This window comes from Pseudopodoces humilis, chromosome 5 (genome assembly GCF_049639895.1).
Source record: "Pseudopodoces humilis isolate 2021_Gansu_Grassland_sample_001 chromosome 5, ASM4963989v1, whole genome shotgun sequence".
Taxonomy (NCBI): Eukaryota; Metazoa; Chordata; class Aves; order Passeriformes; family Paridae; genus Pseudopodoces; species Pseudopodoces humilis.
In genome coordinates, this window is record NC_142204.1 from 73,022,148 (window position 1) to 73,050,107 (window position 27,960).

A 27,960-nucleotide genomic window follows, 5' to 3' on the forward strand; every position below is an offset into this window, starting at 1 on the left:
CGGTGGCACCGGGGCTCAGAGGGGCCCGGGGGGCGCGGGGGGTGCGGGGGGCTCAGAGGGGTTCGGGGGGCTCGGGGGCGGTGGCACCGGGGCTCAGAGAGGCTCCGGGCCCCAGGCTGGCAGCGGGGTGAGCCCGGGGGGCAGCAGGGCCAGGGGGAGGCTCTCCAGGGGCTGCCAGGGCGATGGAGCGGGGCTCCCACCGGGAACCGAACCTGCGGGAAGGACACGGGGCTCGGGCGGCGTCCCCGGGACCCCCAGCCCCAGAAGCCCGGGGGTCCCGCACCCGGCCCCTCGTACCGCAGCAAGCCTCGTCCCAGGCGCAGGGGCCGGAGGCGCAGAGGTGCAGCGGGGCCGGGGGCCGCGGGTGCGGGGTGAGGCAGTGGAGGGGCCGCGCAGAGCCCGAGGGGGGGTCCGGGAGGAGCTGCGGGGGGACCAGAGGGTCACAGGTCATCCCTGGGGTGCTCCGGGACCTCCGGCAGAGGGTCCGGGGCTCCAGCGGGTGCCGGGGCGTCCCCAGCAGCCGGGACCGGCCGTGTCCTACCCGGGCGGCCGCGGCACCGAGAGCGGCCGGGGTCCAGTGGCACCAGGAGCCTGCGTGGGCACAGGAGGGGACAATGTCCTGGCTCACCGGTGGGGCAGCGGCCGTGTCCTTGCCCAGCTCCCAGCCCCAAATTTCAGCCGCGCTCCCTCCCAGGGCCACCCCCGGGTGTCCCCTCGGTCCCCGGGCTGTCACCTGCGCCGCCGGGCTCCGGCTGCTGCTGCTCGTTCTCCCGGCGCCACTTGGCTCGGCGGTTGGAGAACCAAACCTGGGGAGAGCCGGGAGCTGAGGCCGCCCCCCGCCCGTCCCACACGGGCCTGGCACAGCCGCGAGCCCCGGGACACCCCGGGAGTGACCGGGGACACCCCGGGAGTGACCGGGAACACCCCAGGAGTGACCAGGGACACCCCGGGAGTGACCAGGGACACCCCAGGACACCCCAGGAGTGACCAGGGACACCCCAGGAGTGACCAGGGACACCCCGGGACACCCCAGGAGTGACCAGGGACGCCCCGGGAGTGACCAGGGACACCCCGGGAGTGACCAGGGACACCCCGGGAGTGACCGGGGACACCCCGGGAGTGACCGGGAACACCCCAGGAGTGACCAGGGACACCCCGGGACACCCCAGGAGTGACCAGGGACACCCCAGGAGTGACCGGGGACACCCCGAGAGTGACCGGGGACACGTGTGGGACACGGGGAGAGAGAGGGGCTCGGTCCCAGACATGGTCCTGATCCCGAGCGTGGACAGGGACAGGGACAGGGACAGGGACAGGGACAGGGACACGGACACGGACAGGGACAGGGACAGGGACAGGGACAGGGACAGGGCTGGGGACAGGGACAGGGACAGGGACAGGGACAGGGACAGGGACAAGGACAGGGACAAGGACAGGGACAGGGACAGGGACAGGGACAGGGACAGGGACAGGGACAGGGACAAGGACAGGGACAGGGACAGGGACAGGGACAGGGACAGGGACAGGGACAGGGACAGGGACAGGGACAGGGACAGGGACAGGGACAGGGACAGGGACAGGGACAGGGCTGGGGACAGGGACAGGGACAGGGCACGGCACTCCCCGGGCTGCAGGTGGCTCTCACGGGCAGCGCTGCCCTGGCACCGGGGACCCGCTGCTGGCACTGCCCGGACTGCCGGGGGCTGCCGGGCACCGGGAGGGGCTCGGCAGCGGCACAGGGCGGTGGGGCTGCAGCAGCTGGGGGGAACGTGAGGGGAGTGTGCCGGGGGTGCCAGATGTGTGCTAGATGTGTGCCAGATGTGTGCCAGGTGTGTGCCAGCTGTGCCAGGTGTGTCAGGTGTGTGCCAGGGGTTCCAGGTGTGCCAGGGGTGTCAGGGAGTGTGCCAGCTGTGCCAGGTGTGCCAGATGTGTGCCAGGGGTGCCAGGGGTGCCAGGGAGTGGGTCAGGTGTACCAGGTGTGCCAGCTGTGCCAGCTGTGCCAGGGGGCGTGCCAGCTGTGCCAGGTGTGTCAACTGTGCCAGCTGTGCCAGGGAGTGTGTCAGGTGTGCCAGCTGTGTCAGGTGTGCCAGGTAATGTGCCAGAGAATGTGCCAGCTGTGCCAGGGAGAGCCCCCCGATCCCGGGACAATCCCTGCCCTGGGGAGCCCCCCCCCTGTGCGGAGCTGTCCCCACCCCTGTGAGGGTTACGGAGCTGTCCCCACCCCTGTGAGGGTTACGGAGCTGTCCCCGGGGGCAGGAGAGCCCCGGTCCCCCCCGCCCCAGGACCCCTCTCACCCTGACGGTGCTGTCCGGGAGCCGGGTGGCCGCGGCCAGGCTCTCGCGGGTGGCGGTGTCCGGGTACTGTCCCCGCTGGAACTCTGCGGGGGGATCGGGGTCACCCGGGGGGGTCCGGGCAGCCACCCCCGCATCCGGGTAGTGTCTGCAGCCAGAGCCCGGGGCCGGCGAGCTGGGGAGCTCCGGGGAGGTTTGGGGAGCTCCCGGGAGGTTTGGGGAGCTCTGGGGTGGTTTGAGTTGCTCTGGGGAGCTCTGGGGTGCTCTGGGGTGGTTTGGGGAGCTCCCGGGAGGTTTGGGGAGCTCTGGGGTGGTTTGGGGAGCTCCGGGGAGGTTTGGGGAGCTCTGGGGTGGTTTGAGTTGCTCTGGGGAGCTCTGGGGTGCTCTGGGGTGGTTTGGGGAGCTCCCGGGAGGTTTGGGGAGCTCTGGGGTGGTTTGGGGAGCTCCGGGGAGGTTTGAGGAGGTTTGGAGAGCTCTGGGGTGGTTTGGGGAGCTCTGGGGAGCTCTGGGGAGGTTTGGGGAGGTTTGGAGAGCTCTGGGTTTATTTCGGGCTCTCTGGGTTGTTTTGGGGCTCTCTGGGTTGTTTTGGGGCTCTCTGAGTTGCTTTGGGGCCCCGCAGCGATGGCCGGGCCACCCCCAGGGGCAGGAGCCCATCCCGAAAGCGGCAATTCCCAGCCCTGGGAACAGCCCCGCTCCCGTGGGGAGCGCACCTCTCTCCAGAGCCTCCGCCTGCTGCCGGGAGAACACGGTCCTGCTCCTGCTCCCGTTCCTGCTCCTGCTCCCGTTCCTGCTCCCGCTCCTGCTCCTGCTCCCGTTCCTGCTCCCGCTCCCCTCCCGGGGGCTGCCCGGGGCCGGGGGGGACGCTGCGGGCACGGGAGGGCGGGGGCTGGAGGCGGAGCCGGTGCCGGGGGCTGCCCGGAGGGGCCGGGAGGGGTCGGGAGGGGTCCGGGCTTTGGGGCGAGGCTCACGCCGTGGCCGCGGGTCCCGGGGCTCGGCCGCCAGCCGGAGGTCGCTGGGCAGGGTCCTGAGCACGCGGTTGATGGAGGAGACCTGGGCAGGGGAGAGGGGATGTGCCGGGAGGGGAGCCGGGGGGACACGAGGGGAGGCGGCGGTCCCGGAGCTGTCTCTGGGATTCTCCGGCCCGGGGCTGATCCCTGCCCGTGATCCCGGAACGCCCGGGACTGACCCAACCTAACGGGGTGATGGGCACGGGGTGTGTCCTGGGGAAGCGCAGCTCTCCCGGCCCACCAGGGACACCTTCACCGAGCCCCCGCCGTGTCCCGGAGAGGCAGCCGGGTTCGGGGGAGGCGCTCGGGGCTCTGCTTCCCCTGGGAAGGAGAGATTTGCCTTCCCCTCCCCGCCTGCTCCAGCTCCGTGTCTCAGCAAGCACCGAGCCCTTCCCTGTGGGTCCTTCCCATTCCCGAGTCCTTCCCACGGACCCGAACCCTTTCCATCACTCCTGGCCCTTCCCGGGATATCATTCCCACTGTCCCGAGACCCTCCCGGGACATCCATCCCATATCCCGAGCTCTTCCCGGGCCCTCATTCCCATTGTCCCGAGCCTTTCCCGGGACATCCATCCCATATCCCGAGCCCTTCCCGGGACATCCATCCCGTATCCCGAGCCCTTCCCGGGACATCCATCCCGTATCCCGAGCCCTTCCCGGGACATCATTCCCATTGTCCCGAGCCCTTCCCGGGACATCATTCCCATTGTCCCGAGCCTTTCCCGGGACATCCATCCCATATCCCGAGCCCTTCCCGGGACATCCATCCCGTATCCCGAGCCCTTCCCGGGCCCTCATTCCCACCTCCCCCTGCCCTGCCGCTCCCCGCCGTGGGCTGGGGCCCCTCTGCCCTTCCCGGCGCTGGGAATTGCGGCATTCCCGGGATTCCCGCAGGACTCACGCTGGGGACGCGGCCGCTGGCGCAGGTTCCCTCGGCGTGCAGCTGCCGCCGGATCTCCCAGGCGAAGATCCCGGGCCGCTCCAGCTTCAGCCGCGCGATCCGGGCCACCAGGGCGGGGGTGGCCATGGGGGGCTTGCTGCCCCCCGCAGCCTTGGGCCCCACGGCCCCCGTCCGGTAATAGCGGCGCAGGATTTTACTGACGCAGCCGTTGGACACCTGCGGACACCACTTCAGCCTCGGGGGTGTTTGGGGAGGGGGAAGGAGCCCCCCGGCCCCGGCCCGGCCGCACCTTGAGGCTGCGGGAGATGTCGGAGCTGCGGGCGCCGCTCGCCGCCAGCGCGATGATTCTCTGCCTCTTGCACGTGGGGAGGGGGCGGCCGTTCAGGAAGAGCCCCCCGAGCTGGTTCACCCCTCTGGGCCCTGGGGAGGAGGACGGGGCTGGGGGGGCAGAGGGGGCTGCCGGCTCTGCCCTCCCGAATTCCCGGGACAGCAGCGGGGAGGGGGCGGGAGCCGAGGGGCTGGGGAGGGGGAGCTGGGGCTCGGAGGGACGTGGGGCTCGATGCTGGGGGGTGGGTGCAGGCAGGGAATGGGGGCACCGGCCCCAGGAAGCTGGAGAAACAGAAAGGGGGGAGAATTTGGGAAGGGCAGGGGGCCGGGAGGTGAATCGGAGCCGGGCTGGACGCGTTTGTGCCGGAGCAGGGAACGGCGGCGCGGCACATCCCCCGTTCCCACCTCGGTGTTGCATCGTGGAGAGGCTTCGGGGGGCTGTGAGTGCCTGGGAATTCCCAGTGGGACGCGGGGAATGCTCCGGGATGGGATAAATCAGCGCCGGTGTCCAGGGCTCAGCCACGACCCTGCTGCGAGGGGAAGGGACACGGGCAGGAATCCGGGAGCGGGCTGGAAACACTCGAGGGCAGCTTGGGAAGTCCTCGAGCTCCAGGCACAGGGGATAAAGACCCGGAAAAGAGATCACAGGGCTCTGGAGAGGCTCGGGAGACGCCGGGAGCGCTGCCCGTGCTGCCCGCGGCCACGGGCACGGAACGGAGCGGCGTCCCAGCGGCCGCAGAGCTCCCCTGGGCACCCCACGGGGGACAGCGGGGTCCCCACGCCCACCCCGCCCCAGCCCAGTGCCGGCATCCACAGGGAATGGAGGGTTCCCCACGGCCACCACCGTCCCAGCCAGCAATTCCCAATTCCCAATTCCCAACATCCAGCCCTGTCCTCTGGCACTGGGAGCCATTCCCTGGCTCCTGGCCCTGCAGCCCTGTCCCAGTCCCTCTGCAGCTCTCCTGGAGCCCCTTCAGGCCCTGCAGGGGCTCTGAGCTCTCCCTGGACCCTTCTCCTCTCCAGGGGAACATTCCCAGCTCTCCTGGAGCCCCTTCAGGCCCTGGAACGTTCTGGAAGCTCTCCCTGGACCCTTCTCCTCTCCAGGGGAACATTCCCAGCTCTCCTGGAGCCCCTTCAGGCCCTGCAATGTTCTGGAAGCTCTCCCTGGACCCTTCTCCTCTCCAGGGGAAAGGATTCCCAGCTCTCCCAGGCTGGCTCCAGAGGATTTCCTGGCAGGATTCCCGCAGGGACACCGGTGCCGGTGCCTCTCCCCCCTGAACACCTCGGGCATCGCTGAGCACCTGCGGAGCCACAGCGGAGTCACCGAGCCTCGCCAGAGCCCCCAGTTCAGCCGGGATTTCACCCGGAACACCCCAAAACCCCCGGACATCCCAAGTGTGGGGCTCTCCCTGCCACAACCCCCAAATCCCGCCTCTCCTCTTCCCTGCACAGCCCGAGGGAGTTGTTTGGCGACACCGACCCTCGGTGAAATTGAGGAAAAGCGAAATAAATCCAGCAAGAGGGACGAGTCCGCAGGTTTCCCGCAGGTTTCCCGCAGGTTTCCCGCAGGTTTCCCGCAGGTGAGCGGGAATGCCGAGGCGCATCGCCCGTCCCTCTGCTCGGAGAGGGATGGATGGCCCCGGAGCGATGCTCCGGGAAGGGGGAACAGGACCCGAGTTCCCTCGGGCAGCCCCCCCGGCACAGCCCGTGCCGTGCCCGGAGGTGACAGGGGGATTTCTTTCCCCGCAGGGAACCGGGAACGCCGGGACAGCCGAGCCGGGAGCGCCGGGACAGCCGAGCCGGGAGATCTCGGTGTGTCCTGGATGGTGCCGGGGAGCCCCGGGCCCGGGGGGAGCTCGGTCCCAGGGCGGAACGGGGACAAGGACCCAGCGGGAGCAGCGGCGCGGGGCCGGAGACCCCCGGGCCCCCAAAACTTCTCCAGGTGGGAGCGCCCTCGGCTCCAGCTCCTACAGCGAAGTCCTGCTGCTTTCGCCTGGGGAAAGGACGCTCGGGACAGCGGGAACGGCCGGAGCGGCGCAGGGAGGTACCTGAGGAGCCTCGGTGGGGCTGGAGCGGGGCGTGCCGGGAGCCGGGCGGGCGCTCGGTGCCGGGAGCGGGGCCGTGATGTCACGGCAGGAGGGAGAGGAGCACGGGGAGGAAGGGGCGGCCCGATGTGACCGCGCCCAGCGCACGCCCGGCCCGGGGGGCTCCGTCGGGACTCGGGGCGCTCGGAGCCCCCCCCCCGGGCCGGGCACGGAGTCGGTGCCGGGGGGGCGCCGGTGTTTCAGCACCTGCGGCCGGCGGACAGCGCGGCCCCGCGCCCCGGAGCATCCCCGGGGAGCCCCCGGCCGAGCCCCCCGAGGGGCTGCGCTCCCGCGTCTCTCCCGCAAAGCAAACAGGGACATATGGGATTCAATCATAAATCCAGCTTCGCTTTTATTACATCGATTTAATTTATTTTGGGTGCTGAACAAATAGAAGGCGGCCCCCGGGGTGGCGGCTGGGCCCCGGCGGGGACTCCCCGGTGTGTTCCAGACGAGCCACCGGCACAGATGGCCCCTTCTTGGAAGATTAAAAAAAAAAACAACGTTGTAAACCTTTCAAGTAAAATATTTGAAGAGCAAATATTAGCCAGCGAGGAGCCCATCACCGTGGCCCTCCGCGCCCGGCCCCGCGAGTCATCCGGCGTTATTTGCACCCCGGCCCCGGCCCCCGGCTCCGCACAACCGCCCGCCTTTGGAAAATACCATATGCTCCGAATTACACATTAACCACAGCCCTGCGGGGCCCGGGCCCGGCCCCGGCCCCCGGGGAGCCTCCGCGCCGCCCCCCGCCGCCCCCGGGGCGCCCCGGCCGTGCCGCACCCCGCGCTCGGGCTCGGGCTCCCGGCGGCGTGGGGAGCGCTGGCACCCGGGCCCGGATCCCCCCGCTCCGCCCCGGCCGCCCGGGACTCCCCCAGCTCCTCCCCGGCCGCGGGGGATCCCCGGCGGGGCCCCCCGGCCCGGCGAGCCCCGTGCGTAACGCGGGGAGGGGGCCGCGGGCAGCGGGGCTCGGCACCCGGGCGGGAGCACCGGGTCCGTCCCCGGGCCCCTGTCCTCGGGCCCGGGCGGGGAGCGGCACCCGGGGGGCTCCGGGCAGGCCCTGGAGCCGCGGGGCCGCCCCCGGGGCCGGGCGCGCTGGGACCGGGCGCGCCGGGCTCCGGAGCGCACGGCCCCGGCCGCAGCCTCGACGCTCCCGGGCAGGCCCCGCCGGGACCCGGAGGCCGGAGGAGCCCCCGGAGCCGCCCGGGGCTCGGGGAGCCCGGGGGAGCCCCGCGGGCCGGGGGGGGCCGGGGCGGAAGGCACAGGACCGTGCGTACCGGGAGCGGATCGGGCGCGGCGGCGGCTGCGGCCTCGGGAACCGGGAAAACGGGACCGGAAAAGAGCGGGGGAGAGAGGAGGAGAGAGGGGGAGAGAGGGGAAGAGAGGGGGAGAGAGGTGAAGAGAGGGGGGAAGAGAGGGGGAGAGAGGGGGAGAGAGGGGAAGAGAGGGGGGGAGAGAGGGGGAGAGAGGGGGAGAGAGGAGAGGATAGAGGGGGAGAGAGGGGGAGAGAGAGGGGAAGAGAGGGGGAGAGAGGAGAGGATAGAGGGGGAGAGAGGGGGAGAGAGGGGAAGAGAGGGGAAGAGAGGGGGGAAGAGAGGAGACTCGAGGAGAGGAGACTCGAGGAGACTCGAGGAGAGGAGAGGAGACTCGAGGAGACTCGAGGAGACTCGAGGAGACTCGAGGAGACTCGAGGAGAGGAGAGGAGAGGAGAGGAGAGGAGAGGAGAGGAGAGGAGAGGAGAAGGAGGGAGGAGAGAGGAGAGGAGAAGGACGGAGGAGAGAGGAGAGAGGAGAGAGGGGGAGAGGAGAAGGACGGAGGAGAGAGGAGAGAGGGGGAGAGGAGAGGGGCAGAGACTGGAACAGGGAGATGTGGAGACGGGGAGATGGGGAGATGGGGGAGGTGGAAAGAGAGATGGACCCGTGGAGAGCAGAGACGGACACAGAGATGGAGAGAGAGTGAAATGGAGAGATGGAAACATGGAGAGATGGAATCGGGAAGAGAGGGAGGTGGAGAGGTGGGGACAGGAGATGCGGAGATGTGGAGTTGTGGGAATGTGGAGGGAGATGGAGAGGTGGAGGGAGATGGGGAGGTGGAGGGAGAAGGAGATGTGGAGGGAGATGGAGAGGTGGAGGGAGATGGAGAGGTGGAGGGAGAAGGAGATGTGGAGGGAGATGGAGAGGTGCTGAAATGGAGAGATGGAGAGGAGGAGAGGAGGAGCGGGGGGACTTGTGGGGACACGGAAAGGTGAAGATGTGGAGAGGGGAGAGATGGAGACACAGAGAGGTGAGAAGACAGGTGGAGAAATGCTAAAATGGAGAGATGGAGGGATGGAGGGATGGACAGATGGAGGGATGATGGAGAGATGGAGGCAGAATTCCGGAGCCAAGGAAAGGTGCAGAGCTGAAGGGGTGCAGACACGGGGTGATGGAGAAGGGGAGGAGGGAGAGGTGGGAGGGGATCAGGGGAGGCGCAGGGACAGAGCTGGAGCGGTGGGGACAGGACTGGGGACACGGAGAGGTGGGGACACAGAGAGATGGGGACACGGAGCGATGGGGACAGAGCTGGGGACACGGAGAGGTGGGGACAGAGCTGGAGAGGTGGGCACAGAGCTCCGGAGAGGTGGAGAGCACATCCAGGACCCGCCGTGGAGCGGCGCTTGTGCTCCTGTCACCTTTGCAGGGGTTTGAGGATGCCGAACATCCCGGGATACCGCGGGGATGATTCCCTTGGGAAGGCCGGGAATTGCAGGGATTTGAGGATGCCGAACATCCCGGGATACCGCGGGGATGATTCCCTTGGGAAGGCCGGGAATTGCAGGGGTTTGAGGATGCCGAACATCCCGGGATACCGCGGGGATGATTCCCTTGGGAAGGCCGGGAATTGCAGGGGTTTGAGGATGCCGAACATCCCGGGATACCGCGGGGATGATTCCCTTGGGAAGGCCGGGAATTGCAGGGGTTTGAGGATGCCGAACATCCCGGGATACCGCGGGGATGATTCCCTTGGGAAGGCCCGGAGTGGCACATTCGGCATCGGGGGGTGCTGGGGACACGAGTGGCTCCTCCTGCCTGGGAAGCCGGGAACTCCAGCGGGGATGGGGAAATGGGGGAGAAGGGGAGAGGGGGAATGGGGGAAAGGAAGAAAGGAGGAAAGAGGAAAGGCAGAAAGGAGGAAAAGAGGAAAGGAGGGAAGGAGGAAAAGAGAAAGAGTAAAGGAGGAAAGGGGGAAAGGAGGAAAGAGGAAAAAGGAAAGGAGGAAAGGAGGAAAGGAGGAAAGGAGAAAGGAGGAAAAGAGGAAAGGAGGGAAGGAGTGAAGGAGGAAAGGAGGAAAGGGGGAAAGGGAGAATGGAGGAAAGGAGGAAAGGAATGAAGGAGGAAAGGAGAAAGGAGAAAAGGGGAAAGGAGGAAAAGAGGAAAGGAGGGAAGGAGGGAAGGAAGGAAGGAGGAAAGGAGGAAAGAGGAAAGGAGGAAAGGAGGAAAAGAGGAAAGGAGGGAAGGAGGGAAGGAAGGAAGGAGGAAAGGAGGAAAGGAGGAAAGGAGGAAAAGAGGAAAGGAGGGAAGGAGGGAAGGAAGGAGGGAAGGAGGAAAGGAGGGAAGGAGGAAAGGAGAAAGGAGGAAAAGAGGAAAGGAGGGAAGGAGGGAAGGAGGAAAGGAGGAAAGGAGGAAAGGAGGGAAGGAGGAAAAGAGGAAAAGAGGAAAGGAGGGAAGGAGGGAAGGAGGGAAGGAAGGAGGGAAGGAGAACCCGGTCCCCTCTGTCCCCAAGCAGGATCGGGGGAGTGTTGGGGTCACCGGGGGCTGTGGAGGGGGGCACAAAGCCGGGGTGTCCCAGGAAAGGTGCTGGTGGCAGCTCAGCCGTGTCCCCCACGGCTCTCCCGGGGACTTTGCAGGGGACAGGGATCCAACTGAGCAGAGCCATCATCTCCACCTTCATCTCCACTTTCATCTGCAGCTTCAATTCTCTTCCCATCATTTCTTTTGCCTCTGTATTTGTGTCTGAGTCTCCATCTCCATCCGTAGTCTCCATCCGTCTCCATCTCCATCTTTGTCTCCATCTTTGTATCCTTTCTTTTCCTCTCCATTCATCTCTGCCTCCATCTCCACCTTTATCTCCATCCCCATTCCCAATCTCATTTCCCATCTTCATCCCCATTTCCATCTGATCTTTATCCCCATCCCCAAATCCATCCCCATCTCCATTCACATCCTGTCTCCCTCCCCATCCCACATCCATCCCCACCCCATCCCCTTTCCCAAATCCATCCCCATCCCCAAATCCAATCCCTGTCTCCATCCCCATCCCCATTCCCAAATCCCTCCCGTCCCCATCCCGGTGTCTCTGGGCTGTTCCAGAGGGTTCCGGGAGTGTCCCGTGCCGGCCCCGGCCGTGGTTTGGGGCAGAGCTGCTCCTCCCGGGGCTCTCCACGGTCCCATCCCGATCCCACCGGAGATCTCCGGGAGGTTTTTCCCTCTGGGGCTGCTCCAGGGAGGGAGCGCTGAGCCTCTCCCGCCCCGGGAGCGCGGCTGGAGCTGGGACAGCGCGTCCCTGTCACCATCCCGGGCTGGCACCGGGAGCGGGAGCGGGAGCGGGAACGGGAACGGGAATGGGAACGGGAATGGGAATGGGAACGGGAACGGGAACGGGAACGGGAATGGGAATGGGAACGGGAATGGGAACGGGAACGGGAACGGGAACGGGAATGGGAATGGGAACGGGAACGGGAATGGGAACGGGACCGTAAACGGGAACGGGACCGGGAGCAGGAGCGGGAACGGGAACGGGAGCGGGAACAGGAACGGGAAGGGGAATGGGAACGGGAATGGGAACGGGAACGGGAGCGGGAGCGGGAAAGGGAATGGGCCGGGATTGGGGTCCTGGGCTGGGAGGGGACATGGGAAAGATGAGGGGACCCTGCAGGGACAGGGGGGAGGAGCTGGGAGCAAGGAGGGGACCAGAGGGACAGCAGCACGGCTCGGGAACGGGACACGGGAATGGGGACAGGAACGGGGAAACACGGGAATGGGACACGGGAATGGGACACGGGAATGGGGACAGGAACGGGGAGACACGGGAATGGGGACAGGGAATGGGGACAGGAACGGGGAAACACGGGAATGGGACACGGGAATGGGACACGGGAATGGGGACAGGAACGGGGAAACACGGGAATGGGACACGGGAATGGGGACAGGAACGGGGAAACACGGGAATGGGACACGGGAATGGGACACGGGAATGGGGACAGGAACGGGGAGACACGGGAATGGGGACAGGGACAGGGAGGGACACGGGAATGGGACACGGGAATGGGGACAGGAACGGGGAGACACGGGAATGGGGACAGGGAATGGGGACAGGAACGGGGAGACACGGGAATGGGGACAGGGAATGGGGACAGGAACATGGAGGAACACAGGAATGGGGACATGGAGACACGGGAATGGGGACAGGGACATGGAGGGGACACGGGAACAGGGACATGGAAATGGGAACACAGGGAGACACGATACCAGGGACATGGAGGGGACACGGGAACAGGGACAGGGTGGAACAGGGATGTGGAGGGGACACAGGACCGGGAAAACAGAGAAGGTGGAACAGGGACACGGAGGGGCCGAGGGACAGGGACTGGGAGGGAAACAGGAATGGGGACTGGGAGGGAAACAGGAATGGGGACATGGAAAGAAACAGGAATGGGGACTGGGAGGGAAACAGGAATGGGGACATGGAAAGAAACAGGAATGGGGACTGGGAGGGAAACAGGAATGGGGACATGGAAAGAAACAGGAATGGGGACTGGGAGGGAAACAGGAATGGGGACTGGGAGGGAAACAGGAATGGGGACTGGGAGGGAAACAGGAATGGGGACTGGGAGGGAAACGGGAATGGGGACATGGAAAGAAACAGGAATGGGGACATGGAGGGAAACAGGAATGGGGACATGGAAAGAAACAGGAATGGGGACATGGAGGGAAACAGGAATGGGGACTGGGAGGGAAACAGGAATGGGGACTGGGAGGGAAACAGGAATGGGAGCAGGGTCACAGAGGGAGCTGAAGAGACACAGAGGGAGGAGAACAGGGAATTATCCCAGGAGATTCCTGCAGCAAGGTAAAGCTGCCAAAGCACGGCAGCTCATTCCTGGGATTTTATCTGGAATTGTGTTTGCATTCCCGGAGAGGCGCTGGTGGGAGCAGGAGCGGCAGAGCCCCCATCCCACAGGGAACAGCAGCCAGGGGCTCAAAGGAACCTGGACACGGGACAGGCTGGGATCATGACATGCTGGGATCAGGGATCCGCTGGGATCAGGGATCTGCTGGGATCAGGGACAGGATGGGATCAGGGACATGTTGGGATCAGGACACGCTGGGATCAGGGATCCGCTGGGATCAGGACATGCTGGGATCAGGGATCTGCTGGGATCAGGGACAGGATGGGATCAGGGACATGTTGGGATCAGGACACACTGGGATCAGGGACAGGATCGGATCAGGGATCTGCTGGGATCAGGGATCTGCTGGGATCAGGGACACGCTGGGATCAGGACACACTCAGTCCCAGGCCATGTTGGGATCAGGACACACTGGGATCAGGGACAGGATCGGATCAAGGACAGGATGGGATCAGGGATCCGCTGGGATCAGGGACAGGATCGGATCAGGGACGGGATCGGATCAGGGACACTCTGGGATCAGGGATCTGCTGGGATCAGGGATCTGCTGGGATCAGAGACAGGATGGGATCAGGGGCATGCTGGGATCAGGCACACGTTGGGATCAGGGATCCGCTGGGATCAGGGACACACTGGGATCAGGACTCCCCCTGTCCCAGGACACGCTCCGAGCTCTCCCAGCTGCGCACAGGGACGGGTTCCGGGATCCCCGGATTTGGGAATTCCCATCCCTGTCCAGAGGAGGCCTCGCTGTCACCCCCGGGCAGCTCCCGCTGTTCCCTCCGCTCATCCCAGAGCCAGCTCCGGGCTCCCGGGAGCTCAGCGGGATGAGGTGATTGAATCCCAGGGATTTCAGCATTCCCAGCATTTCCAGGGAATTCCCATCCCTGGAGAGCCCCAGGCCGGGCTGGAGCCCGGGGCTTGGGGCACTCGGGACAGTGGAGGTGTCCCTGCCCTGGCTGGGGGGCTCTGGGGGGCTCTGGGGGGGGCTCTGGGGTCCCTTCCCACCCAAACCCATCCCGGGATTCCCTCATTTCCCTCCTCCCGGCACGCCCGAGGCTGTTTGGGACCACTCGGGGCTCTGTCCCCGCTCCTCACTGAGCCCCTGGGAATTGCCGCTGTGCTCCGCTGCGGAAAGCTCCGCTGGAAGCTCCAATCCATCCCGGCTGACTCAGCCGAGCAAGGAACGGAGTTTATCCCCTCCCTCCCTCCCACCATCCCAGTCTCCTCTCCATCAAAATGAAGATTAGTAACGGATTCAGGCTAAAAGAGGCAATTCGGGGGTTTGGGGGATTCGTCCCGGTGGGATGCAGGTGCCAGGCGGGACACGGCGAGGATGGCCCGGGAATTCCATGGGATTGGGATAATCCAGCTGCCCTGGCGGGGTTTGGGCAGAGATTTCCTGCCACAAATCAGGGGGCAAATGTTAAAAACGGGGAGAAACGCGAGAAATGAATAAATGAGCATCAAAAAGGCGGAGATGAGGGGAAAGCGGGAGAGGAGGGGGAGCGGCGGGGGGTTGTGGGGGGCAGGGAGAGAGGGGGAAGGGGAATCCTGGTGGATCGGGAGGCTCTGGCACAGGCAGGGCAGTGAAATCCTGGAGCGGGACCCCCGGGACCTCCGGGACCCCCGGGACCCCCGGGAAAGGGGCGGGGGCTGCCCCGGGACACAGAGAACGCGGGTGGGGAAACGTGGGAAAATCCGCAGGGATCAGGGGAAATGAGCCGTGATGTCCCGGGGATGGTCCCGAGGGGACCGGGGGGAATCGATCCCTCCCCAGGTGTGCCCCGATCCCTCCAGGTGTGCTCCGATCCCTCCCCAGGTGTGCCCCGATCCACCCAGGTGTGCCCCGATCCCTCCCCAGGTGTGCTCTGATCCCTCCAGGTGTGCTCTGATCCCTCCAGGTGTGCCCCGATCCACCCAGGTGTGCCCCGATCCCTCCCCAGGTGTGCTCTGGTCCCTCCAGGTGTGCTCTGATCCCTCCAGGTGTGCCCCGATCCACCCAGGTGTGCCCCGATCCCTCCAGGTGTGCCCCGATCCACCCAGGTATGCCCCGATCCCTCCAGGTGTGCCCCGATCCCTCCCCAGGTATGCCCCGATCCCTTCAGGTGTGCCCCGATCCCTCCCCAGGTGTGCCCCGATCCCTCCCCAGGTGTGGGATCCCCGGGGTTCCGGCCGGGCACGGGGGGGACCGGGGGTGTCACGGGGGTCCCCCGCTCAGTGCCGGGGGACCCTCACTGCTGACCCCACTGGGGGATCCCCGATCCCACGGGAATGTCCTGAGGGATCCCCGATCCCCCGGGACCGTGCTGGGTTGGGGCCGGGGTCCCGGGGGTCCCCTCTGGGTGCTCCGGTGACAAAAGGGGCGTGTCTCGGGCAGGCCCCGCCCCCAGGGCCCGGAAGGGGGCGTGTCCCGGCGTGGCCCCGCCCCCGGCGCGGCGCGAGGCCACGTGTGCGCGCGGGCGGCCTTTGCCGACGTGTCCCTGGCGCCGCGCGCCCCGGAAGTCCCGCCCCCTCCCGCGCGCCGGGCTGGGCGGCGCCGCGGCGCCCGTGACGCCGCCGGCCGCGCGCCGCTAGTGGCCGAGGCGCGGGGGGGCGGAGCGGCGCGCGCGGCGGGAGCGGCCTCCCGTTGGCCGCCGGCCGCGCGGGGGGCGGGGCCGCGCGGAGGCCACGCCCCTCCCACCGCCCCGGCCCCGCCCCGCGGTCCCTTCCGCGCTCGCCCCGGCCCCCCCTGCCCCCCCCCCGCCCGCCCCCGGCCCGACCGGGCCCCTCCGCCCCCCCGGCCCCGCCATGGCCTCCGCGGCCAACCCCGGCCAGGCCGGCTCCGCGCCGCCGCCCGTCGTCCAGCGCGGCATCGTCAAGATGGTAAGGGCTGTGCCCGCCGCTCCTCTCACCGACCCCGCGGCTCGCCGCTCACCGGGGACCCCCGGCTCCCGCTGGCTGCTCCGGGACCCCGCTCCGCTCCCCTGCCTCGCTTCCCGGTAGCCGGGAGCCCGTCCGTTCCCCGCGGTGCCCGGGTGTCCCGGCCCCGCTGCAGCCCCCCCCGTGCTCCCGGTTCCCTTCCCGCGGCCGTTGCGGAGCCGTTACCGCCCGCAGCCCGCGGGCCCCGCGCGGCTCCCCCCGCCGGGACCGTCCCGGTACCGGGCCCGGCTCCCCCCGCTGTCCCGGTACCGGGTTCGGCTCCCCCCGCCGGGACCGTCCCGGCACCGGGCTCGGCTCCCCCCGCTGTCCCCCGACACCGGGCTCGGCTCCCCCCGGCGGGCCCGCTCCGGGACCGGGCTCCGCTCCCCCCGCTGTCCCGGCACCGGGCTCGGCTCCCCCCGCTGTCCCGGCACCGGGCTCGGCTCCCCCCGCTGTCCCCCGGTACCGGGCTCGGCTCCCCCCGCTGCCCCGGCACCGGGCTCGGCTCCCCCCGCTGTCCCGGTACCGGGTTCGGCTCCCCCCGCTGTCCCGGTACCGGGCTCGGCTCCCCCCGCTGTCCCGGTACCGGGCTGGGGCAGGACGGGCTCGGTGTCCCGGGCGGGGGCGGCGGTCCCGGAGCCCCGAGCAGCGGCGGGGCCATCCCGGGGGTGCCGCACGTGCTTCCCCTTCCCGGGACATCCCCGCGGGCCGGACGGGATCCCCGAGCCCCGGCTCGGGTCCGCGCGGACAGAGCGCGGGGATGGGGACCCCCGGCCCCTCCGGTGTCCCCGGGAAGGGTCCCCCGGTCCCCCCGGTCCCCCCGGTCCGGTCCCCACGTGCGCCGGCAGCGGGGCCCGGGAGGGCGAAGGTCGGGTTCAGTCCGTCCCCCGTGTCCCGGTGCCGTGTCCCGCCCCAGCCCGGTCCCTGCCGTGTCCCCGGAGCCTGTGGGGTTCCTGTCACCGGATCCGGGGGGATCCGGGGGGATCCGGGGGGATCCGGGGGGATCCGGGGGTCTCGGCTGCCCCCGGAGCCAGCCCTTGTCCCGGCTGTCACCGGGCTGGGGACACGGGGGACGGACCCTGCGTGTCTGGGATGGCAGCGCGGGGATGTCGGGATGGATCCCACGGATTTGGGGTGCGGGAAAGGACCCCGGGAACCTGCCCGGGGCTGCCGGGGGTTTGGGGTGGCCGCTGGAGCTCCGTGCCCCGGCTTTGGGGACACCGGAGCTGTGGCCTGGCACCGTCCCCGTGCCGCGCGTGGCTCCTGCCCAGCCCGCGGATTTTGGGGTGCTCAGAGCCCTCCCCTGGCTGTCTGTGCCCCGTGGGGGTCCCCAGCAGGATTTTGGGGTGCTCCCTTGGCTGTCTGTGCCCCATGGGGGTCCCCAGCAGGATTTTGGGGTGCTCCCCTGGCTGTCTGTGCCCCGTGGGGGTCCCCAGCAGGATTTTGGGGTGCTCAGAGCCCTCCCCTGGCTGTCTGTGCCCCGTGGGGGTCCCCAGCAGGATTTTGGGGTGCTCAGAGCCCTCCCCTGGCTGTCTGTGCCCCGTGGGGGTCCCCAGCAGGATTTTTGGGTGCTCCCCTGGCTGTTTGTGCCCCATGGGGGTCCCCAGCAGGATTTTGGGGTGCTCCCCTGGCTGTCTGTGCCCCATGGGGGTCCCCAGCAGGATTTTGGGGTGCTCAGATCTCTCCCCTGGCTGTCTGTGCCCCATGGGGGTCCCCAGCAGGATTTTGGGGTGCTCCCCTGGCTGTCTGTGCCCCGTGGGGGTCCCCAGCAGGATTTTGGGGTGCTCCCCTGGCTGTCTGTGCCCCGTGGGGGTCCCCAGCAGGATTTTGGGGTGCTCCCCTGGCTGTCTGTGCCCCGTGGGGGTCCCCAGCAGGATTTTGGGGTGCTCCCCTGGCTGTCTGTGCCCCCAGTGAGACCACGGGCTCTGGGAGCAGGGTGGGGATGGAGAGCAGGAATTTTCCCCCTTCTCCTGTCAGGATTTTTAACCCTTTGTGCCCCCAGGGGCAGCTCTGGATGTGGGGTTTGGGTTCCCTGCTGCGGTGACGAGTCGTGTCCCTGTCCCTGTGCCGTGCGTCCCCTCCCTTCTCCAGGCCCGATTGGGCCTGGTTTAACCCCAAATTCCTCTGCTGGAGCCCTGGGTGGGGCAGGTGGCACCTGGGGTGACAGGGACAGCCGGGCCGCTGTCCCCACACGTGCGGGTGGCACTCGGGGCCCGGGACCCCTCCGTGGGGTCCTGGGGGATGGAAAATCCCCCCAGAGCACCCCAGTGAGCCCAGAACACGGAGCAGCCCCTCCAGGGATCCCAGCGGGGCTCCAGGGGCCGGGCGGAGCGGCTCCAGCGCCCCCCGTGCCCGCTTCGTTACGGCTTGGGGTTAATTAGAGCCCGGAGACCCCCGAGTCGTTAATTACGGAGCGCTGAGCCCGTGCTGGGATCGCTCTGGGGGTGCCCGGGCTGCGGGGGAGCACCCAGAGCCTCGGGGTGCGCTCGGGGGGGCTCATTCCAGGGGGATTCGGTGTCCTGGGAACGGGGCCGGGGGGGTTTGGGACCCCAGGAGCGTCCCTGGGGCTTCCGGGGTGTGGGGAGCCGGGACAGGGGCTGGAAACAGGGAGCAGGGAGATCCCAGGGAGATCCCAGGGAGATCCACAGGGAGATCCACAGGGAGCGGGGAGATCCCAGGGAGATCCACAGGGAGATCCACAGGGAGCGGGGAGATCCCAGGGAGATCCACAGGGAGATCCTCAGGGAGCGGGGAGATCCCAGGGAGATCCACAGGGAGCAGGGAGATCCACAGGGAGATCCACAGGGAGATCCACAGGGAGATCCACAGGGAGATCCACAGGGAGATCCACAGGGAGATCCCAGGGACATCCACAGGGAGATCCCAGGGAGATCCACAGGGAGCAGGGAGATCCCAGGGAGATCCACAGGGAGATCCCAGGGAGATCCACAGGGAGCAGGGAGATCCCAGGGAGATCCCAGGGAGATCCACAGGGAGATCCACAGGGAGATCCTCAGGGAGATCCCAGGGAGATCCACAGGGAGATCCTCAGGGAGATCCACAGGGAGATCCACAGGGAGATCCCAGGGAGATCCACAGGGAGATCCTCAGGGAGCGGGGAGATCCACAGGGAGATCCCAGGGAGATCCCAGGGAGATCCACAGGGAGATCCCAGGGAGATCCACAGGGAGATCCACAGGGAGCGGGGAGATCCCAGGGAGATCCACAGGGAGATCCACAGGGAGATCCACAGAGAGATCCCAGGGAGATCCACAGGGAGATCCACAGGGAGATCCCAGGGAGATCCACAGGGAGATCCACAGGGAGCGGGGAGATCCCAGGGAGATCCACAGGGAGATCCACAGGGAGCAGGGAGATCCCAGGGAGATCCCAGGGAGATCCACAGGGAGATCCACAGGGAGATCCCAGGGAGATCCACAGGGAGATCCCAGGGAGATCCACAGGGAGATCCCAGGGAGATCCACAGGGAGATCCACAGGGAGATCCACAGGGAGCAGGGAGATCCCAGGGAGATCCACAGGGAGATCCACAGGGAGCGGGGAGATCCCAGGGAGATCCACAGGGAGATCCTCAGGGAGATCCTCAGGGAGATCCCAGGGAGATCCCAGGGAGATCCCAGGGAGATCCCAGGGAGATCCACAGGGAGCGGGGAGATCCCAGGGAGATCCCAGGGAGATAATCAGGGAGATCCCAGGGAGATCCACAGGGAGCGGGGAGATCCCAGGGAGATCCCAGGGAGATCCCAGGGAGATAATCAGGGAGATCCCAGGGAGATCCCAGGGAAATCCTCAGGGAGCAGGGAGATCCCCAGGAACAGGGAGATCCCAGGGAGATCCTCAGGGAGATCCCCAGGGAATAGGGAGATCCCAGGGAGATCCACAGGGAGATCCCAGGGAGATCCACAGGGAGATCCCAGGGAGATCCCAGGGAGATCCCCAGGGAATAGGGAGATCCCAGGAGCAGGGAGATCCCAGGGAAATCCTCAGGGAGCAGGGAGATCCCCAGGAACAGGGAGATCCCAGGGAGATCCTCAGGGAGATCCCCAGGGAATAGGGAGATCCCAGGGAGATCCCCGGAGCAACGAGATCCCAGGAACAGGGAGATCCCCGGGGAGATCCCAGGAGCAGGGAGATCCCCGGATCCCGGCCCTGCTGGGGGAATGTTGGGGCTGGAGGGGTGAGGGAGCCCTGGGAGTGCCCAGCCCGGAGCTCTGGGTGCTCGGGCTGGGCTCAGCTGGGAACGACCAGGAGTAAAATCCCGATTTTCCAAATCCTCCGTGGTGCCCAGAGGTGACCCCGGGTGAGCTCTGAGGGACCCCCGAGCCCCCCAGTGCCCCCCCAGTGCCCCCCAGTGCCCCCCCAGTGCCCCCCAGTGCCCCCCTGCCATGGCAGGGACACCTCCCACTGGCCCAGGCTGCTCCCAGCCCCAGGCTCCAGCCTGGCCTTGGCCACTGCCAGGGATCCAGGGGCAGCCACAGCTGCTCTGGCAATTCCAGCCCAGCCAGCAATTCCCAATTCCCAATTCCCAACATCCAGCCCTGTCCTCTGGCACTGGGAGCCATTCCCTGGCTCCTGGCCCTGCAGCCCTGTCCCAGTCCCTCTGCAGCTCTCCTGGAGCCCCTTCAGGCCCTGCAGGGGCTCTGAGCTCTCCCTGGACCCTTCTCCTCTCCAGGGGAACATTCCCAGCTCTCCTGGAGCCCCTTCAGGCCCTGGAATGTTCTGGAAGCTCTCCCTGGATCCTTCTCCTCTCCAGGGGAACATTCCCAGCTCTCCTGGAGCCCCTTCAGGCCCTGGAACGTTCTGGAAGCTCTCCCTGGATCCTTCTCCTCTCCAGGGGAACATTCCCAGCTCTCCCAGGCTGGATCCCTGGGAACTGAGGGGCTCCAGGCCTGGAGCAGCTCCGGGGTCTCCTCTGGGCTCTCCCCAGCAGCTCCAGGTGTCCCCAGGGCTGGGGCAGCTCTGCAGGTGGGGTCTCACCTGGGCACAGGGGCAGGGTCCCCCTCCCCTGCGGGATCAGCCCAGGACACGGATTTTGGTCCCATCCCTCGTTTCCAGCTCCTGGCCTGTGCCCCTCGGTGGGGCCGAGCACATCCCTGGAATTCCGTGTGTCCCTGCAGTGTCCCCTGCCCGTGCTCACCCCATCCTGCACTGCCGGGCTGGGGACACCCCCTGAGCCCCCTGTCACCATTGGGGACACCCCCTGAGCCCCCTGTCACCATTGGGGACACCATTGGGGACACCCCCTGAGCCCCCTGTCACCATTGGGGACACCCCCTGAGCCCCCTGTCACCATTGGGGACACCCCCTGAGCCCCCTGTCCTTGGGGATACCCCTGACCCCCCCTGTCCCTTCCTGTTCCCCCTGTGTCCCCCAGGTGCTGTCTGGCTGTGCCATCACTGGGGACAGTCTGTGACCCTTCTGTCACCATTGGGGACAGTCTGTGACCCTTCTGTCACCATTGGGGACAGTCTGTGACCCTTCTGTCACCATTGGGGACAGTCTGTGACCCTTCTGTCACCATTGGGGACAGTCTGTGACCCTTCTGTCACCATTGGGGACAGTCTGTGACCCCCCTGTCACCATTGGGGACAGTCTGTGACCCTTCTGTCACCACTGGGGACAGTCTGTGACCCCCCTGTCACCACTGGGGACAGTCTGTGACCCTTCTGTCACCATTGGGGACAGTCTGTGACCCTTCTGTCACCATTGGGGACAGTCTGTGACCCCTCTGTCACCATTGGGGACAGTCTGTGACCCCTCTGTCACCACTGGGGACAGTCTGTGACCCCTCTGTCACCATTGGGGACAGTCTGTGACCCCTCTGTCACCACTGGGGACAGTCTGTGACCCCTCTGTCACCACTGGGGACAGTCTGTGACCCCCCTGTCACCACTGGGGACAGTCTGTGACCCCCCTGTCACCACTGGGGACAGTCTGTGACCCTTCTGTCACCACTGGGGACAGTCTGTGACCCCTCTGTCACCATTGGGGACAGTCTGTGACCCCTCTGTGTCCCCTGTGTCCCCCAGGTGCTGTCTGGCTGTGCCATCACTGGGGACAGTCTGTGACCCCCCTGTCACCATTGGGGACAGTCTGTGACCGCCCTGTCACCATTGGGGACAGTCTGTGACCCCTCTGTCACCATTGGGGACAGTCTGTGACCCCTCTGTGTCCCCTGTGTCCCCCAGGTGCTGTCTGGCTGTGCCATCACTGGGGACAGTCTGTGACCCCCCTGTCACCATTGGGGACAGTCTGTGACCCCTCTGTCACCACTGGGGACAGTCTGTGACCCCTCTGTGTCCCCTGTGTCCCCCAGGTGCTGTCTGGCTGTGCCATCATCGTTCGGGGCCAGCCCCGTGGGGGTCCCCCCCCCGAGCGCCAGATCAACCTCAGCAACATCCGCGCGGGGAGCCTGGCCCGGCGCGCGGCCCCCAGCCAGCCCGAGGCCAGGGACAGCCCCGACGAGGTGAGTGCTGCCCGGGAACCCCCGGGACCCCCCAGGATCCCCCCCGGGACCCCCCAGTGCTGCCTGGGACCCCCCAGTGCTGCCCGGGGCCCCCCGGGACCCCCCGGGATCCCCCGGGACCCCCCAGAGCTGCCCGGGACCCCCCAGTGCTGCCCGGGATCCCCCGGGACCCCCCAGAGCTGCCCGGGACCCCCCAGTGCTGCCCGGGACCCCCCCAGTGCTGCCCGGGACCCCCCCCGGGACCCCCCCAGGGACCCCCCAGTGCTGCCCGGGACCCCCCCCAGGACCCCCTCAGGGACCCCCCCGGGACCCCCCAGTGCTGCCCGGGACCCCCCCAGGGACCCCCCAGTGCTGCCCGGGACCCCCCCCGGGACCCCCCGGGACCCCCCCAGTGCTGCCCGGGACCCCCCCAGGGACCCCCCGGGATCCCCCCCGGGGCCCCCCAGTGCTGCCCGGGACCCCCCCAGTGCTGCCCGGGACCCCTCTGGGACCCCCCGGGACCCCCCCAGTGCTGCCCGGGACCCCCCGGGACCCCCCAGTGCTGCCCAGGACCCCCCTGGGACCCCCCCCGGGACCCCCCAGTGCTGCCCGGGACCCCCCAGTGCTGCCCCAGCCCCGGGGGGGATTTGGGGGAATCCTCTCCTTCTTCACCCCTCTGCACCTGGGGGGGACGGGGGGCTCGGGGGTCTCAGGGGATGGGTTGGGGATGGTTTTGGGGCACAGGGGATGGTTTTGGGGATGTGGGATGGTTTTGGGGATGGTTTTGGGGCACACGGAATGGTTTTGGGGATGGTTTGGGGCACACGGGGGAAGGTTTTGGCGATGGTTTGGGGGATGTGGGATGGTTTTGGGGTTGGTTTTGGGGGATGTGGGATGGTTTTGGGGATGGTTTGGGGCACACGGGATGGTTTTGGGGATGGTTTTGGGGCACACAGGGGATGGTTTTGGGGATGGTTTGGGGGATGTGGGATGGTTTTGGGGATGGTTTGGGGCACACGGGATGGTTTGGGGCACACAGGGGATGGTTTTGGGGCACACGGGATGGTTTTGGGGTTGGTTTGGGGGCACACGGGATGGTTTTGGGGATGGTTTGGGGGATGTGGGATGGTTGGGGGAGGTGGGATGGTTTTGGGGATGGTTTGGGGGATGTGGGATGGTTTTGGGGATGGTTTGGGGCACACGGGATGGTTTTGGGGATGGTTTGGGGATGTGGGATGGTTTTGGGGATGGTTTGGGGCACACAGGGGATGTTTTGGGGATGGTTTGGGGGATGTGGGATGGTTTTGGGGATGGTTTGGGGATGTGGGATGGTTTTGGGGATGGTTTGGGGATGTGGGATGGTTTTGGGGATGGTTTGGGGGATGTGGGATGGTTTTGGGGATGGTTTTGGGGGATGTGGGATGGTTTTGGGGGATGTGGGATGGTTTTGGGGATGGTTTGGGGGATGTGGGATGGTTTTGGGGATGTGGGATGGTTTTGGGGATGGTTTGGGGGATGTGGGATGGTTTTGGGGATGGTTTGGGGCACAGGGGATGGTTTTGGGGATGGTTTGGGGCACACGGGATGGTTTTGGGGATGGTTTGGGGATGTGGGATGGTTTTGGGGATGGTTTGGGGATGTGGGATGGTTTTGGGGATGGTTTGGGGCACACGGGATGGTTTTGGGGATGGTTTGGGGGATGTGGGATGGTTTTGGGGGTGTTTTGGGGCAGAGGGGATGGTTTTGGGGATGGTTTGGGGGATGTGGGATGGTTTGGGGGATGTGGGATGGTTTTGGGGATGGTTTGGGGGATGTGGGATGGTTTTGGGGATGGTTTGGGGGATGTGGGATGATTTTGGGGGATGGTTTGGGGGATGTGGGATGGTTTTGGGGATGGTTTGGGGATGTGGGATGGTTTTGGGGATGGTTTGGGGATGTGGGATGGTTTTGGGGATGGTTTGGGGGATGTGGGATGGTTTTGGGGATGGTTTGGGGCACACGGGATGGTTTTGGGGATGGTTTTGGGGGATGTGGGATGGTTTTGGGGATGGTTTGGGGCACACGGGATGGTTTTGGGGATGGTTTGGGGATGTGGGATGGTTTTGGGGATGGTTTGGGGCACACAGGGGATGTTTTGGGGATGGTTTGGGGGATGTGGGATGGTTTTGCGGATGGTTTGGGGATGTGGGATGGTTTTGGGGATGGTTTGGGGATGTGGGATGGTTTTGGGGATGGTTTGGGGCACACGGGATGGTTTTGGGGATGGTTTTGGGGCACACGGGATGGTTTTGGGGATGGTTTGGGGGATGTGGGATGGTTTTGGGGATGGTTTGGGGGATGTGGGATGGTTTTGGGGATGGTTTGGGGGATGTGGGATGGTTTTGGGGATGGTTTGGGGGATGTGGGATGGTTTTGGGGATGGTTTGGGGCACACGGGATGGTTTTGGGGATGGTTTTGGGGGATGTGGGATGGTTTTGGGGATGGTTTGGGGGATGTGGGATGGTTTTTGGGGATGGTTTGGGGCGCACGGGGCGGTCCCACCCGGTTCCCCCTCCCGCGGGCCGGGGGCGGCGGGAGCAGCGCTGACAGATAATTGCTCTCCCTGGGGAGTTTTGTCTTCCAAAGAGCCTCTAAATGTCACTCTGTGCCAAAGTGACGCCTGTCAGCCCCGCTAATTGTGCTAATTGTTTATGAGCGCGTCATGTTCCCGCCTCCGGCCGCGCTCCCGCCCACCCGCGCCTGCAGCGGGAGCGCGCCCCGGGAGCGCGCCCGGGAGCGAACGGAGCCGCTCCGGAGCCTCCCGTGCCCGGCGTGGGGCTGGGAGAGCCCGCAGCTCCCGGCTGGGATCGTCCCGCTGGGGTCATCCCGCTGGGATCATCCTGCTGGGATCATCCCTCTGCTCCCATCCTGCTGGGATCATCCCGCTGGGATCGTCCCGCTGGGATCATCCCGCTGGGATCATCCCGCTGGGATCGTCCTGCTGGGATCATCCCTCTGCTTCCATCCCTCTGGGATCATCCTGCTGGGATCATCCTGCTGGGATCATCCTGCTGGGATCATCCTGCTGGGATCATCCTGCTGGGATCATCCTGCTGGGATCATCCTGCTGGGATCATCCTGCTGGGATCATCCTGCTGGGATCATCCTGCTGGGATCATCCCTCTGCTTCCATCCCTCTGGGATCATCCTGCTGGGATCATCCTGCTGGGATCGTCCTGCTGGGATCGTCCTGCTGGGATCATCCTGCTGGGATCGTCCTGCTGGGATCATCCTGCTGGGATCATCCCTCTGCTTCCATCCCTCTGGGATCATCCTGCTGGGATCATCCTGCTGGGATCATCCTGCTGGGATCATCCCTCTGCTCCCATCCCGCTGGGATCATCCCGCTGGGATCATCCTGCTGGGATCATCCTGCTGGGATCATCCCTCTGCTTCCATCCCTCTGGGATCATCCTGCTGGGGTCATCCCTCTGCTCCCATCCTGCTGGGATCATCCTGCTGGGATCATCCCTCTGCTCCCAGCTCAGCTCATCCCTCTGCTCCTGCTGCTCCCACCCCTCTGCTCCTGGCCGGGCTCGTCCCTCTGCTCCCATCCCACTGGGCTCATCCCTCTGCTCCTGGCTGCTCCCATCCCTCTGCTCCCATCCCTCTGTTCCCTCTGTTCCTTCTGTTCCCTCTGTTCCCACCCTTCTGTTCCCACCCCTCTGCTCCCTCTGCTCCCATCCTCTGCTCCCATCCCTCTGTTCCCATCCCTCTGTTCCCATCCCTCTGTTCCCTCTGTTCCCTCTGTTCCCATCCCTCTGTTCCTTCTGCTCCCATCCCTCTGTTCCCATCCCTCTGCTCCCATCCCTCTGCTCCCATCCCTCTGTTCCCATCCCTCTGTTCCCATCCCTCTGCTGCCTCTGCTCCCATCCCTCTGCTCCCATCCCTCTGTTCCCTCTGCTCCCATCCCTCTGCTCCTGGCTGCTCCCATCCTCTGCTCCCATTCTCTGCTCCCATCCCTCTGTTCCCTCTGTTCCTTCTGTTCCCTCTGCTCCCATCCCTCTGCTCCCATCCCTCTGCTCCCATCCCTCTGCTCCCATCCTCTGTTCCCATCCCTCTGTTCCCTCTGTTCCTTCTGTTCCCTCTGCTCCCATCCCTCTGCTCCCATCCTCTGTTCCCATCCCTCTGTTCCCATCCCTCTGTCCCCACCCCTCTGTTCCCTCTGTTCCCATCCCTCTGTCCCCATCCCTCTGTTCCCATCCCTCTGTCCCCATCCCTCTGTTCCCATCCCTCTGTCCCCACCCCTCTGTTCCCATCCCTCTGTCCCCATCCCTCTGTTCCCTCTGTTCCCATCCCTCTGTCCCCACCCCTCTGTTCCCATCCCTCTGTCCCCATCCCTCTGTTCCCTCTGTTCCCATCCCTCTGTTCCCATCCCTCTGTTCCCTCTGTTCCCATCCCTCTGTCCCCACCCCTCTGTCCCCACCCCTCTGTTCCCATCCAGGCTCATCCCTTGCCCTCCCTGCCCCAGCAGCTCCCGGGAAGGCGCCCTTGGCACATCCAGGGAATCGGGGCTGCCCCCGGAGCTTTCCCGGTTTTGGGGAGCTGGGAAAGCTCCCGGGATCCCTTTGTGGGGGAGTTGGTTCCCAGCGGGGCTCTCCTGGGGAGGAGAGCGGGATCTGCCGGGAATTTGGGAATCCCGAGGCTCAGGGCTCTTCCCTCCCGGCAGCCCTGGGGCTTCCCGGCCCGGGAATTCCTGCGGAAGAAGCTGATCGGGAAGGAGGTTTGCTTCACCGTGGAGTACAAAACCCCGCAGGGCCGGGAGTACGGAATGGTGTACCTGGGAAAAGGTGAGGATGGGAATTCCTGGGAAAAGGTGAGGATGGGGGAATTCCTGGGAAAGGTGAGGATGGGAATTCCTGGGAAAAGGTGAGGATGGGAATTCCTGGGAAAAGGTGAGGATGGGGGAATTCCTGGGAAAAGGTGAGGATGGGGATTCCTGGGAAAAGGTGAGGATGGGGGAATTCCTGGGAAAAGGTGAGGATGGGGATTCCTGGGAAAAGGTGAGGATGGGGGAATTCCTGGGAAAGGTGAGGGTGGGAATTCCTGGGAAAGGTGAGGATGGGGGAATTCCTGGGAAAGGTGAGGGTGGGAATTCCTGGGAAAGGTGAGGATGGGGGAATTCCTGGGAAAAGGTGAGGATGGGGATTCCTGGGAAAGGTGAGGATGGGAATTCCTGGGAAAGGTGAGGATGGGAATTCCTGGGAAAAGGTGAGGATGGGGGAATTCCTGGGAAAAGGTGAGGATGGGGGAATTCCTGGGAAAAGGTGAGGATGGGAATTCCTGGGAAAAGGTGAGGATGGGGATTCCTGGGAAAAGGTGAGGATGGGAATTCCTGGGAAAAGGTGAGGATGGGGGAATTCCTGGGAAAGGTGAGGATGGGAATTCCTGGGAAAAGGTGAGGATGGGGGAATTCCTGGGAAAAGGTGAGGATGGGAATTCCTGGGAAAAGGTGAGGATGGGGATTCCTGGGAAAAGGTGAGGATGGGGGAATTCCTGGGAAAAGGTGAGGATGGGAATTCCTGGGAAAAGGTGAGGATGGGGATTCCTGGGAAAGGTGAGGATGTGAATTCCTGGGAAAAGGTGAGGATGGGGATTCCTGGGAAAAGGTGAGGATGGGGGAATTCCTGGGAAAAGGTGAGGATGGGGATTCCTGGGAAAAGGTGAGGATGGGAATTCCTGGGAAAAGGTGAGGATGGGGATTCCTGGGAAAGGTGAGGATGGGAATTCCTGGGAAAGGTGAGGATGGGAATTCCTGGGAAAAGGTGAGGATGGGAA

General features: G+C 66.0%; 1 protein-coding gene across 1 annotated transcript in view; it reads left to right on the forward strand.

The window, feature by feature from the left end:
* Positions 1-15,533: 15,533 nt before the first annotated feature.
* Positions 15,534-27,960, forward strand: part of SND1 (staphylococcal nuclease and tudor domain containing 1) — a 96,917-nt gene continuing 84,490 nt past the window's right edge. The window contains exons 1-3 of the mRNA XM_088055716.1: positions 15,534-15,641; positions 22,014-22,163; positions 26,852-26,972. Coding sequence (XP_087911842.1) covers positions 15,567-15,641; positions 22,014-22,163; positions 26,852-26,972 — 346 coding nt within the window. The 5' untranslated portion in view covers positions 15,534-15,566. The remainder of the gene's footprint in view (positions 15,642-22,013; positions 22,164-26,851; positions 26,973-27,960) is intronic.